The 15,197-nt window shown below is 37.1% G+C and overlaps 1 protein-coding gene across 1 annotated transcript in view; it reads left to right on the forward strand.

Annotated features, from left to right (window-relative positions):
• The window catches only part of ADGRA3 (adhesion G protein-coupled receptor A3), a 130,525-nt gene that overhangs the window by 72,697 nt on the left and 42,631 nt on the right, over window positions 1-15,197 (forward strand). Inside the window, exons 7-10 of the mRNA XM_050791113.1 lie at window positions 867-1,080; window positions 5,630-5,794; window positions 7,851-8,052; window positions 9,025-9,180. Of these exons, the coding sequence (XP_050647070.1) occupies window positions 867-1,080; window positions 5,630-5,794; window positions 7,851-8,052; window positions 9,025-9,180 (737 nt within the window). The remainder of the gene's footprint in view (window positions 1-866; window positions 1,081-5,629; window positions 5,795-7,850; window positions 8,053-9,024; window positions 9,181-15,197) is intronic.

A 15,197-nucleotide genomic window follows, 5' to 3' on the forward strand; every position in this document is an offset into this window, starting at 1 on the left:
ATTTTTTAACAAAAATATCGTTATACTCTAATGATATTTTATAACCTTTTTAAAGTTGAATTAATGTAAACGTATTTTCTTATTTAAAATAGATGCATATCAACCCATTGTATAGATGAAGCCATAGTTAACAACTTCTCTGTTATAGCATATTTAGCTCGTTAATAATTTCTTGCTTCATAAATAATGGAAGGACTAATTTCTTTGTATGCATTTTTGCATATTTTCTATTTAGGATACACTACTGCTAAAAGTAGAATTGTCGTGTTAGAAAAATGGACTACATATTTAAAAGTCTTTTAATGAATCAATGTCATTTGTGTACATTTTTGTACATATATTTAAAATATTTTTCTGACTGAAAGGAAAAATCTGATTAAAAACTGTTTACACTATATGGGATCTTAAAATACTGGTTTTTCTTGTTTTCTTTAAATGTTCTGATTTTTCTGCAATGAACATGCATTAGTTTTACAGCCAAAAACCTGTGTTGTAATCAAAGGTAATGTAGTCTCCAAAGTGTATTTTAAAGTTGTAAATATCAGCATTTACTTATCACTGATGCCATTTTCTAGAGCACAGCTTGTTCTTTTAGTTCATTTCTATAATCATCTGATACTCTTGTGATGCCACTGAAGAGGAATAACTCTAAATGTCAGAACTGAGTATGAAATTGTTTCTTTTAAATTTCGTTTTTATCTGTTATCACTAAACTCAGTAGCAGCCTGGTTGATGTTAGCATTAGCATGCTGGTTACTGAGGAATATTTGTTGTTCTGTTTTTATAATTTTACCTAGAATTTCTGTAACTTTTAATTATGGCATTTGGAAATAATATTTGTTTCCTGAATCTTTGACTGTCTCTAGACCCTCCACTTGAATTGCCATCTTTCTACATGACTCCATCTCATCGCCAAGTTGTGTTTGAAGGAGACAGCCTTCCTTTCCAGTGCATGGCTTCGTATATTGATCAGGACATGCAAGTGTTGTGGTATCAGGACGGGAGAATAGTTGAAACTGATGAATCGCAAGGTATTTTTGTTGAAAAGAACATGATTCACAACTGCTCCTTGATTGCAAGGTAAACTTTTTTTTTTTTTTTTTAATGAAGAATTGTGCTTGTATATTTTATTTATCCTTTTGGAGTTGCAATGTTTAGTGGAATTTGAATTAATATTTCATCTTCTTGTATTTAAAAATGCAAACATCTGGCATTTCCTTTTCCTGGTTCTTATTCATCTTCTAAAATTAAATAGCCATCTTTTCATCCAGTTTTTAAAGAAAAGGCTTAATTTCAAAGAGAAACTTCAGAAATTGGAGACTTTTTAAAAGTCTTTGGAGGAAAAATGTAAACTTTTAGTGCTAAACCTAATTTCCAACTATTTCCTGCTGCTAAACTTATATTTTCTCTTTTAGTAACCACCTGATATTGACTCTAGTCAAAATATTGACTGATACAATATTTTAAGGTATTTACCTTCTCCACCTACTAGTTTCAAAGAATATAACCTCTGAACTATCAACCTCATGATTGGTGTGAATACCAAAATAATTCAAATGAACTTTATAAAGTATAATAGACTAAGAATATATATGATATTATCACTTACCAGATATTTTACTTTGGTAAAATTTTTACCTATAGACGTTGAGTTTTCTGCTCACTTTCTTCTTTCTTTCCACCTACCTAGAACTTGGCTTATATTTTTATTTCAGTAGAGCTACAGTTGTCAAACTCTCTGCCAGGGCCTCCTAGGGTAACATCACAGCAAACTCGTAGGAGTGCTATGAAATATTACTGAAAAACTAAAGGTTCTGAGTTGACATTCAAATCTCAGGGGTTCTCTGAGTTGAGATTCAAGACTTATGCAGTCGGCTATTTTATAATTTTTCTTGAGATTTCTTGTCTACTAGAAGCACATTTTCATTTATATCTTACAACATTTAGAGTAGATGCTTTTAAATCCTTTCCTACTAATTCCAACATGTGGGCCATCTTGTGGTTATTGCTACTGGCTGCTTTGCTGTTAAATATGGTTCATATTTTCTTCTTTTTAAAAAAATATTGTTTATGTGTCTGACAGTTTTGGGTTATAGACTCGACATTATGAATGAATTGCTGTGGAGGAGAGGTTGGCAAAGTATAGCCTATGAACCAAATCTGGCCTGCTGAGCCCATAAACTAAGAATGTTATTTATATTTGAAATGGTTACATTTCAGATGGTTACATAATTACCTATATAATATTCTTAGTATTGCTTCGTAGCCAGCAAAGCCTGAAATATTTACTGTCTGGCCATTGAAGAAAAAGTCTGCTGACCTCTGACTCTGGATTCTGTTGTATTCCCCTGAAGAGAGCTAACTTTTGTTTGTTCAGGCAGTTAGCTTGGCTGAACTAACTCCTAGCTTTGTCCTCTCCGGTAGGCAGAAGCTAAAGTCTTGGTTTCTGCCCTACCTGCAAGTGTAGTTCAGGATCAGTAAGAGACTTTGGTGCATTTTATGCATAGTAGTTTGGGCTTCCAGCCTGACTTCTTTCTACCTCTGTCTTCTAATTTTTTAAGTCAATAAGATTGTAAGTTTCTATTTGAGTGAGGCCTACCCTTGGGCAAAAGCCGTTAAAAAAAATTCTCCCAGTTACTTCCCAGTGCCAAAAACCCTTGTTTCTCATATCAACTCCTCTTCTGTTATTGCCTGCTTTTGATCAATCTTCATGTGTTCAAATGATTGTAATTTTATAATTTGTCAGGGACATATAATTGTTAGCTGTGGAAAGGGTGATTTAATATGAGCTACTCAGTGATTACTGGAAGCAGAATTCCCTTATTAGGGGATAAGATTAATCGTTGGAAATGATATATTTACACTAGTTTTACTGTAGTGATAATTTCGCATGCCTATACATATGTCAGAATTCATCACATTGTACACTAAGCAGTTTATTGTATAAACAGACAATAATTGATGTATAATTCAACAGTAAAGTTTTAAAAGTAGAACCATTTTCATTGTAAAAGAGCTTTGATTAATTTAGAACTCTAAATTATTTGACTATAAAGTAAGTAGATTTACTGTATAAGTCTATTTATGCAAGTCATGCTTAAATTTAAATTATGTATAGCAATGCAAAAAAAAGTTAATTCTAAGGATAGCAAGTTAGCCTAACATTTTTTTTGGTAGGGACATTAGACTAATGTGAAAATCTTTCATGTGAAGACCGAGACAGTTCTTTACCTAGATTTTGCCCCAGAATAATAGAAAAAAGAAATATGTGGTTATTGTATTGGTTAATCTGAGATTTCTATTGATTTTTCATTGATCTCCCCATGTCTTTGATTCTTCATCAGTAAGAAACAGCATTTTTCTTAAGAGCTGAAATTGAAGCTACTTCTTTCTTTTTAAATCTCCAAATTTGCTGCCTTGAGGATTCCTGAAAATTTTATTCCAGTGATTGGTTTTAGACATTAAAAGTATTGCTAAAAGTTATCCAGGAAACATTTACAGATTTGGAGACTGAAGGGGAAAAATGTAGTAAGAAAACTAGAAGCACTCCGTTATAGTGTCATACTTTGGGATGCTGGACTTTGGACGGTTACTGTGGTACAAAGCAAGTACTGTGTGTAAAAGTCATTGTAGAACAAGAAATGAGCATCACTGTCTGGTCCAAGTCTGAGGTTAGATTAATTTTAGAGTGTCTAACAGGCACACATATTTCATTAAGAAGTAGTTGTGGTTATTTAAGAAGACAATAAAAATTTTATTTCAAATTTATGTGTGTTACTTTTTTCAAATGGCTACTAAAGTATTTGAATATAGATAGACATTTTGGGGATTTAATTTAGTAATAGAAACCACCATAGGTATTTTTTTGAGCTGAGAAGGGGGGCACCATGTAAAAGTTACCATGTCAGTGAAGGTTCTGTGAAGTAAAACAGTGTTTGGGAACTTCTGGATTAAGGAATGATTTTCATTGCCAAAATATACTTCTTCCTAGTTCAGTAAAGCCTTATAAAGTAGAATGTTGGACAAAGTTAAATTTAATGTCAAACTCTTTTTTGTGTCACTCTATTTTAAAAATATTAATTATAGTGTGTTTATTTTTCTAACTTAGTAAAGACAATGAACATTATCTTTGATGATTCATAATATAAAAGTGTCTTAAGCCTTTATTAGAACAATTTGCTGTAGCCATCAATGATTTAGGAGACTGGACAAATGTGTATTTACTTCAAGACATAATTTTGTAAGTTAATTAAAATGATACATACTTTCTGTCTAATTATTTCTTATCATTTGTGTCTACATAACAGCAATGCATACTAGGTCCTGTGGGGGAAATAAAGATTAATTGAAGGCTCTGACATTTGCTCCTTAATTAATAGGTTTTATATAAGAGAATTATGATTTCATCTTGGAAATTAGATTTACTGACAGCTATTTAGAAATACAGCTGTTTTATGAATTGAAATATACCTTAACATGGAAACCTTTTGTGAAAGTATTAATTGGTAATTTACTAAATCTTTTTAGAGAGGTAGTTGGTTTGTTTCTAGTGTAACCCTTTATATTTTACCTTAAACATTTTCTTAATTATGTAAAATCATAATCTTTTTTCTTTTTTTTTTTTGAGATGGAGTCTCACTCTGTTTCACGGGCTGGAATGCAGTGGCGCAATCTCGGCTCACTGCAAGCTCCACCTCCCGGGTTCACGCCATTCTCCTGCCTCAGTCCCCCCAGTAGCTGGGACTATAGGCGCCCGCCACCATGCCCAGCTTATTTTTTGTATTTTTAGTAATGATGGGGTTTCACCGTGTTAGCCAGGATGGTCTCGATCTCCCGACCGCGTGATCTGCCTGCCTTGGCCTCCCAAAGTGCTGGGATTATAGGAGTGAGCCACCACACATGGCAATAATCTTTTTTCATATTTGAATGTTTTCTTCAGAATCTGTGAAAAGGGAGATGTGACTTGGAAACTTCTTCAAGTTTTGCTAAAGAATGTACGACGATGTTTCTGCCTTTGGGCTTGCCATTCCTATTTTTTTTTTTTTTTTTTTTTTTTTTTTGTGAGACAGAGACTTGCTCTGTCACCCAGGCTGGAGTGCAGTGGTGGTCTCTTGGCTCACTGTAACCTCTGGCTCCTGGGTTCAAGCCATCCTCCAGCTTCACTCAGCCTCCCAAGCAGCTGGGATTACAAGCGTGCGCCACAACACCTGGCTAACTTTTTACAATATTTTTAGTGTAGATGGGGTTTCGCCAGGCTGATCTTGAAGGCCAGGCTGGTCTTGAACTCCTGCCACCCAGAGTGCTGGGATAGCTTGCCATTCCTGTTCTGTAAAGTGTTCTGCTCTCCCTGTTTCTGCAAGGAGAATTCTCATGCATCGTATAGCATTGCATTTGATTCATATGTCTCTTACTGCCCTGATCGTGTATTTTAAAGATCTCTTTCCTTTTTTGCCTCAACATTGAAAGATGTAAAGGAAGGAGTCATTTTTTAAATTCATTTTTATGTAGCAAGTGCTTACCTCACAATATGCATTCAACACTATTTGCTAAGTGAATGATCGAGACCCCTTATTGTCTCCTTTTTTGCCTAATTCTGTTTTCTCTCTTTTTAAAATCTTTCTTTATGCAGTGCCCTAACCATTTCTAATATTCAGGCTGGATCTACTGGAAATTGGGGCTGTCATGTCCAGACCAAACGTGGGAATAATACGAGGACTGTGGATATTGTGGTGTTGGAGAGTTCTGCACAGTACTGTCCTCCAGAGAGGGTGGTAAACAACAAAGGTGATTTCAGGTCAGTGGCGTGGAAAATACTGGGAAAAGTTTCATTTGCCCCAGATCCTTCTGTTGTCTAAGACACATTATTGGTTTCCTATCCTGAGGAACAAAGTTTGAGAACTGTGCATGTCTGAGGACTACCCTTTAGAATAATTGTCATGCGAGCCCGTGTGAAGAGACCACCACACAGGCTTTGTGTGAGCAATAAAGCTTTTTAATCACCTGGGTGCAGGAGGAGTCAGCAAAGGGAGATAAGGGTGGGGCCGTTTTATAGGATTTGGGTAGATAAAGGAAATTTATAGTCAAAGGGGGGTTGTTCTCTGACAGGCAGGAGTGGGGGTTACAAGGTGCTCAGTGGGGGACATTTTTGAGCCAGATTGAGCCAGGAGAAGGAATTTCACAAGGTAATGTCATCACTTAAGGCAAGGACCGGCCATTTTCACTTCTTTTGTGGTGGAATGTCATCAGTTAAGGCGGGGCAGGGCATTCGTACTTCTTTTGTGATTCTTCAGTTACTTCAGGCCATTTGGGCATGTATGTGCAAGTCACAGGGGATGCGATGGCCTGACTTGGACTCAGAGGCCTGACAATAATGATTTCAGAATCACTTATGGAGAGGAACAAAAGGGGTGCTTGAACTTTGTCTCAGACCTGTTGATTTAAGAATCTCTGAAAGCAGAGTCATTTTTAACAAATGGTTTTGTTGTATAAGAGCCATTGCCTTAGGGAAACATTTGAGATATTCTGGTAAAAGAGTACAAAATTCAAACAGGTTAAGTAAGGTATTTTCTGTGTTCACCCCTCCTCCCCCCTCCGCAATGGCCCTTTTATAGATGAACCTTGGAAGGTTTTATATTGCTCAGGTACTTTTCAGTACTGGCGGTTCAGTAGGCATCATAATTAGAAGAAACACATATCTCATTTTCTCCCCTTGTTCAGTTCTTCTGGAAATCAAGCAAGAAGGACTTTGGGAAATGAAAGCTGTTGGGTAGCCTGAAATTTGGGGAGCCATGGAATCCCAGGTGGGGTTTGTTGAGCTCTGTTAATGTAAGCAAAGGGAGTTATTTATTTATTTATTTTAGTAGACAGTTTAGGATTTGCAAGAGACGACAGCTTTTACCTTAAACTCTCTTTACTTTCAAAGGTGCTTTGAAACATCTTTAAATATCTTATTTACTTGATCTTATTTATGTTCAGGGATTTAAAAAATGAGTTTATAGTTGATATAAACAAAGGGAAATATGTTATTCTTTGAAGCAGCAGAAAGATCGTTTATTACCCAGTTTGCATTGTCTCTGATGGGTTCAGTTGTCACCTCCTGCCTGTAACCTCAGTGTTTCAAGGGTGGGAAAACCCTTTGGTGTTAATCTTTTAAATCCAAAGCAAAGAAGCAATAATAACGTCTTTGTCTCAGCTAGTTCGCCATTGCTCTTCTTATAAAAATGATTCTTGACATCAATATATGGAAATCAACATTTATTATTGCCAATGGATAAGTCTTTTATGTAAATTAAGTATTGATCTATAATATTATTTAGAATACATGCTTTTAAGTGAAATATATGATATTTGGTAATTTTGTTATATTTAACATCTTTTATCAAATAATCCTAGTATGATATTTACTAGTTATGGTAGATTTTCTATTTTCTCATAGTTTTGATTGCTTTACATTTTAAAAAATAGAGCAATTAAATGTTTATAGATCAATGAATTATCTTTTAACACTCCTTAAGATACTGTGCAATTAAATACCCACTGCATTAATAAGTTTTAGTTTAGTGTTGCTTGATATATTTATGTGATTTTTGAAATGAATTCTATTTTGGTGTGACTGATACTGTAATTTAGTGGTTCCTGTGATAAGCATCAACGGTAACCTGCATTAAACATGTTGAATTTCATTCTCAGTCTTGGAGACAGAGCTCAAATAACAAAGGTTTCTCCCAGCCCAGTTTTGATGACCCGTGTCAGGGGTGTATTGACATGACATGTTCTCATCTTTGATTTTTTTCTCTGCTATGTACCTGTGTCATTTAGAGTTTCTTGTACTATTTTGTCTTCATCTCTAGATGGCCCAGAACGTTGGCGGGCATTACTGCATATCTGCAGTGTACGCGGAACACCCATGGCAGTGGGATATATCCCGGCAACCCACAGGATGAGAGAAAAGCTTGGCGCAGATGTGATAGAGGTGGCTTTTGGGCAGATGATGATTATTCTCGCTGCCAATATGCAAATGATGTCACTAGAGTTCTTTATATGTTTAATCAGGTAACTAGAAAGTCTTCAAGTTTACTTGGGTTGTGGAGAAAACATGGTATTCACACCAAATACATAAGGTGTTTTTTTTTTTAAATACTAGGCAAAACATAAGGATTTGGTGTTTTTACTTTGGTTGACTTAACTGTCTTCAGGATCGGGTCTGTCTTAACCACTAGTCAAGTCCCTCTACGGAATCCTTCCTTTCCAGTCACCATCTCCCTTTGTGCCTTTGTTTGAATATCTTTTTAAACCTGTATCCACCAGACAGAATCCTAACCATCCTTCGAATTCACATTGAAATTCACCTCTTGGATTCCTTTTATAATCACTTTGTTGAAAGCAATCGCGTAGAATACTTGAACTACTCACGTGCTTTTTGTTATCTTTGCTTCTATGCATCTTTTTAAACCTTACCAGACTATAAGCAAGTGGAAGATGGCTTTTGTGTAATGTATTTTCTTTTGCCCCTTAGCACCTGGTAAAAATCCTTTTGCAATGTTAGGTGCTAAGTCAGTGTTAGAGTCAGTAGATAAACAAATGTAAAACATTACTGGCAGTGCATGGCAAAAAAAGGTAAGTGCCAAATAAGTAGTTGGGACTCTTATGCAGTAGGAGTTCCAAGGGAGGTACTGATCACTCCCAGCAGGAATTCTCAGGAAAGGCTTTTATTAAGCAATTGGGATTGAGGTATGTGTAGAATTTGGATAGGCAGAGAAGAGAGAGATGGTGCAACATGTTAACCTCATGTATTTTTATGTATTATTGTATTTCACTCCAAGCTTGAAAAAATTTCCCTCCAGTGAGTTTCAATTGAATTCCAGTTTTCTTAGATTTGTAAAGCATTTTAAGAAGGCCATGATGAGTAAATAATAAAGTTATTTAATTCATTGCTGTTTTGAAATGCAGAGTTAAAATGTCAGGATTGTGTTGATCATTTTGCTAATGACCATTTTGTTGATCATTTTTGCCTTTGAAATGTAGATGCCTCTCAATCTTACCAATGCCGTGGCAACAGCTCGACAGTTACTGGCTTACACTGTGGAAGCAGCCAACTTCTCTGACAAAATGGATGTTATATTTGTGGCAGAAATGATTGAAAAATTTGGAAGATTTACCAAAGAGGAAAAATCAAAAGAGGTACTTTTCTAAATTCAGATTTGTAGCACACAGTGTCAACAATTGGTAGTGTGACAGAGTTCAATCTGTTTATTTTAAGGCCTGTTTATTATGTTTGTCATATTTGAACTAAAAGCACGCTTTTAAATTTCCAGAATTTTGTTGAGATACTTCTGCCTCTTCTCTTATAATGAACTGTTTATTAATGGGACCAGGAGAGGTGAGCTCTCAGTTCTTGGACATTAAGGTCCAGAGATATAGCAGAGGTCGCTGGTGAGAAAGCAGTGTTCTGCCTCCACATTGTGGCTTAGGCAGGGCTGCTTAGCTCAGCCTGCTGGATTTCTCTTCTCCACACACCCTTGCGCTCATCTTTTGTAACGGGAGTTTTAGTCACCCAGATCTTGTAGTAAATTCCTTTTAATTGTCCTTGTAGTGTCCTAGAGAAATGAGAGGATGTTTAGGCACTTTTTTGAAATTCAAAATGATTGGAATATATAAGTTTTAAAAATGCAGTGAATTCTAAAAGTGGCGTATTTTAATCTGACGGGACCACATTGAAACCATGATACGCTTGTCCACCTGATATTTTTTAGAGGAAAAAATTGACAAGCACAGTTTATTTCACTTGTGTCCCTGTGAAGAGACCACCAAACAGGCTTTGGGTGAGCAATAAAGCTTTTTAATCACCTGGGTGTAGGCGGGCTGAGTCCGAAAAGAGAGTCAGCAAAGGGAGATGGGGGGTCCTGGGCCGTTTTATAAGATTTGAGTAGGTTAAAGAAAATTACAGTCAAAGGGGAGTGGTTCTCTGGCGGGCAGGGGTGGGGGTCACAAGGTGCTCAGTGGGGGAGCTTTTGAGCCAGGATGAGCCAGGAGAAGGAATTTCACAAGGTAATGTCATCAGTTAAGGCAGGGACCAGCCATTTTCACTTCTTTTGTGGTGGAATGTCATCAGTTAAGGAAGGAACAGGCCATTTTCACTTCTTTTGTGATTCTTCACTTGCTTCTGGCCATCTGGTCATATATGTGCAGGTCACAGGGGATACAATGGCTTATCTTGGGCTCAGATGCCTGACAGTTTACAGAATGAATGAGCAGCAAATTAATGTTTTGAATAATTTTCAAGGGGCAGAATTATTGTGTTCTTAAGCTTTATGTTTAAAGCTTCGTGAGAACTTTATATGTACAATTTCTTTTGTGATATAATCACTTATAAAGAAGTGAATTATAGAGGTAGAGGGAACCTCAAGCAAGTGGTAAACTGAAGCCCACACTTAGGTTAGGGCAGGCCTGGAAACGGAACCCAAGATCCCTGACTCATCCATAAGAGTTTTCTATAGCATCACATTCACCTTCTCATACAATGTGGCCCTGACTTACAATTCTAAAAGTGCTCTGTACACAACTGTGGGGAAACACTGGGCTAAACAAAACCTGCATATTTCTTTATGTAGAATTTCTCAGATCCATTAATATTGCTAAAATGTAAATAATAAGCCTTGTTTTCCTAAATCATTCTAATGTATTTTTATATCACATATACACAGACTTATATATCACATATATATTCTAATATATAATATATATTTAGATATATCTAATATGTATATTACATATTTATGTATCTAATATAGATATATTCTTAAATACCATATATTTTATTTATATATCTATATTAGATATGTAGGATAGATATCTACATATTATACATCTATATATCTAATATAGATATATTCTTATATATAATATAAGATATATATAAGATATTGTATATAATATATGTAAGAATTAGTATCTTGCTTTCTGGTAATAAGTTTTTGGAACTGTGACCCTAGTGCATTAGGCACTTTACTTGATAGGATGTAGTTATTAATGGAAGGAAAATACATACATTGTGTATAAATGGGACTTAGGCAGATAGGCCACCTCACTTGTCAGCTGGATAACATTTCATTTGTTTTCTGAACTTCAGGGACCATGATTTTCTAATAACTGCTCCTGATACTTGATTGTGTCTCCAGGGCATAGCCCACTTTCCTGCAGTGAATTTTCCTTGTACTGGGAGAGGCCATTTGGATTCTGGCTCTGTGATTAATATTCTGCTCCATTGTTGCTTAAGATGACAGGTTAGCTGCCCACAGGATTAGCAGTCATTTCTGGTAGCAGGATGTTTCTAGTTACTAGAATAATTGTAATGACATTTGGAATGTGGACATGGAAGAACATTCGCCATTGAAGAATACATGTTTATGATGTGACCCTGTTTTGCTCACCCCTCAGCATGAGCAACGTGGTGTCCAGAGGTGTATGTTGAACTGTTTGCCAGCGTGTGGAAGAATAGTCAGCTGTGCTGACGGGTTCTTAGGTGGAAACATCATATTGAACTGGAAGTAGACATGGTTTTATTAGTTATTAATTAACCATGGGCTTATTCTTCATTTTTCAAATTGGGATGCTGTTTTCTCTGTATAATTTGAAAAGTGTATGTGCACAAATAAAGGCGAACAATTTAGCAAAATAGTTGCAAAGCTTGAATATAATTTTATTAGGTTATTAAATATAACATTTTTCTGACCTCAGAAGCTAAGAAGGAAGTCCTTTTAAACAATCACGAGTGCATCAGTTAGTTCTGTAAAAATGTATTGTGAAGAAGATTGCTGTCACTTTTACTAGTTAACATAGGACGGAAAAGTTATGATTATCTTTGGAAGCAAGTGATGGCAACTTACTAACTGTCAGCACGAGAAACAGGAAGATATTCAGGATTGAATAATTGAGATATAAATGTAATAATATTGCGTGTGATGCAGTGACTGACATACAGTTCTCTGGCAATTTGAGCCACAGACCATAGCTTTCACCATTTATTAGAGCAGTGAAAAAAAATTAGGAGGCTTAAGGGCTTCATTTTAAGTTAATTACCACAGCATAAAATTATGCCAAGTTATCCTAAAATGCACCTAGCTTAGAGAAATAATTAATTAAATTGATTTTTGTGTTATGACTGAAAGTTATTCTTTTATGGGTGATTTCAAAGCTAAAGTATTGTGGGGGAATTGCTTCTTAATCTGTGATTGAGCCTGGACAACACAAGCTGGCACTTTGTTGTCTCAGAATAGGCATTAAAAGCTATCAAACTGCCAGATCTAAGTGATGCATTTAGTGGATCCTTTTAAAAACAGTTAAAGGTTGTCTGTCAGGCAACAGAAATGTCTGTTATGTATTTACTAAAGTGATTTTTCTTATGAAAACAGTATGCGTATTCATTTTATAAGATGGGAAAGTTAAATATAAAGATTAGATCTGGTGACGCTTTCTGGCATGCTTACTGTCTCTTGTTTTAAAATATGTGAGTGCAATATGTGCTTTACACTAGTTTTTATATAGATTTTTACAAATGTATGGCTCTTTCATTGATTTTAAAATGTCATTGCTTCTGTATTGACGGTTATGATTCTTTGGTATTCTTTTTTTTTCTTGATCTTACTTGCCAGACTTTTCTGTATTATTAAGCTTTTCTAGGACATTATTCCTAAAACTTGACCACACATCAGAATCACCTGCTGGATTTATTATACGCAGAGATTGCTGCCTGAGCTCCCCCTCCTTGCCATTCCCAGTTGCCATTTCAGCAGGTCTAAGTGGGTTCAGAGAATTTGAATTTCTAGTCAGTTTCAGGTGATATTTCAGGCAGCATGACTTTGACACTGGCTTTGAGAACCCCTGTAGCATCTCCATTTCTATTGTTGCTTTAATTTTTTTTTTTTTAGGTTGGGGGGGAGTTAACTTTTTAAGAACTTTTTATTGGAAAATTGAAAAGTATAGGAGAATATTATCATTAATACCTATGCTATACTTCTGCTTGGCTTTGACGGTGTTCAACACAGCAAGCCCTCACTTGCGGTCATCTATAGGTTCTTAGAAACTGCAACTTTAAGTGAAATGATATATAATGAAACCAAATTGACCATATGCTAATTGACGTAAATAAGACTTATAAAATCCCTAGAGATCATTTCTGGTCAAAAAAATATCACTAAACTTCCAAATAAAGGCCCCAGACATTCTAATATTAAACATTGAAATAAGTATGAGCCATACACATATTTAAGAAAGATTAATAAAAACAAGACAATTATTTACCCATTGTGTTAGTTTTCATGCTGCTAGTAATGACATACCCGAGAGTGAGTAATTTATAAAGAAAAGAGGTTTAATTGACTCACAGTTCAGCACATCTGGGGAGGCCGCACAATCATGGCAGAAGGCAAAGGAGGAGCAAAGTCATGTCTTACATGGCAGCAGGCAAAGAGAGAATGAGAGCCAAGTGAAAAGGGAAACCCCTCATAAACCCCCTTATAAAACCATCAGATCTTGTGGGACTTATTCACACGACAGTGGAGCAGTCAAATCTTAAAGCTCCAAAATGATCTCCTTTGACTCCATGTCTCACATCCAGGTCACACTGATGCAAGAGGTGGGTTCCCATGGTCTTGGGCAGCTCTACCCCTGTGGCTTTGCCGGGCACAGCTTCCCTCCTGCCTGCTTTCATAGGCTGGCATTGAGTGTCTGTGGCTTTCCCAGGTGCACGGTGCAAGTTGTTGGTGGATCTGTCATTCTAGGGTCTGGAGGATGGTGGCCCTCTTCTCACAGCTCCACTAGTTGATGCCCCAGTAGGGACTCTTATCTGGGTGCTCCGCCCCTATATTTCCCTTCTGCGCTGCCCTAGCAGAGGTTCTCCATGAGAGCCCTACTCCTGCTGCAAACTTCTGCCTGACATTCAGGAATTTCTGTACATCCTCTGAAATCTAGGCGAAGGTTTCCAAACCTCAGTTCTTGACTTCTGTGCACCCACAATCTCAACACTATGTGGAAGCTGCCACAGCTTGGGGCTTGCACCCTGTGAAGCAACAGCCTAAGCTGTACCTTGGCCCCTTTTAGTCATGGCTGGAGCAGCTGGGATGCAGGACACCAGGTTGCTAGACTGCACACAGCACATGGACCCTGGGCCCAGCCTGTAAAACCATTTTTTTTCTCTGAGGCCTCCAGGCCTGTGGTGGGAGAGGCTGCCATGAAGACCTCTGACATGCCCTGGAGACATTTCACCATTATCTTGGGGATTAACATTCAGCTCCTTGTTACTTATGCAAATTTCTGCAGCCTGCTGGAATTTCTCCTTGGAAAATGGGATTTTCTTTTCTATCGCATTGTCAAGGTGCCAATTTTCCAAACTTCTATGCTTTGCTTCCCTTCTAAAACGGAATGCCTTTTACAGCACCCAAGTCACCTCTTGAATGTTTTGCTGCTTAGAAATTTCTTCTGCCAGATACCCTAAATCATCTCTCTCAAGTTCAAAGTTCCACAAATCTCTAGGGCAGGGGCAAAATGCTGCCAGTCTCTTCGCTGTGACAAAACAAGAGTCACCTTTGCTCTAGTTCCCAACAAGTTCCTCATCTCCATCTCAGACCACCTCAGCCTGGACCTACTAGCCTCTAGGAAGTTCCAAAGTTTCCCAGATTTTCCTGTCTTCTTCTGAGCTATCAAACTGTTCCAACCTCTACTTGTTACCCAGTTCCAAAGTTGCTTCCACATTTTTGAGTATCTTTTCAGCAGCGCCCCACTCTATTGGTACCAACTTACTGTGTTAGTCCATTTTCGTGCTGTTAATAAAGACATACCTGAGACTGGGAAGAAAAAGTGGTTTAGTGGACTTGCAGTTTCACAAGGCTGGAGAGGCCTTACAATCATGGCAGAAGGCATGGAGGAGCAAGTCACGCGTTAGGTGGATGGTGGCAGGCAAAGAGAGAGCTTGTGCAGGGAAGCTTCTCTTTATAATACCATCAGATATTGTAAGACTTACTATCACAAGAACAGCATGACAAAGACCCGCCCCCATGATTCAGTTACCTCCCACTGCGTCCCTCTCGTGACACGTGGGAATTGTGGGAGTTACAATTCAGGATGAAATTTTGGTGGGGACACAGCCAAACCATATCACTAAGTGTTGGTTGATTGGGGGCATTAATGAGAAAGGTCTAATG

This window comes from Macaca thibetana, chromosome 5, assembly GCF_024542745.1.
Source record: "Macaca thibetana thibetana isolate TM-01 chromosome 5, ASM2454274v1, whole genome shotgun sequence".
NCBI lineage: Eukaryota > Metazoa > Chordata > Mammalia > Primates > Cercopithecidae > Macaca > Macaca thibetana.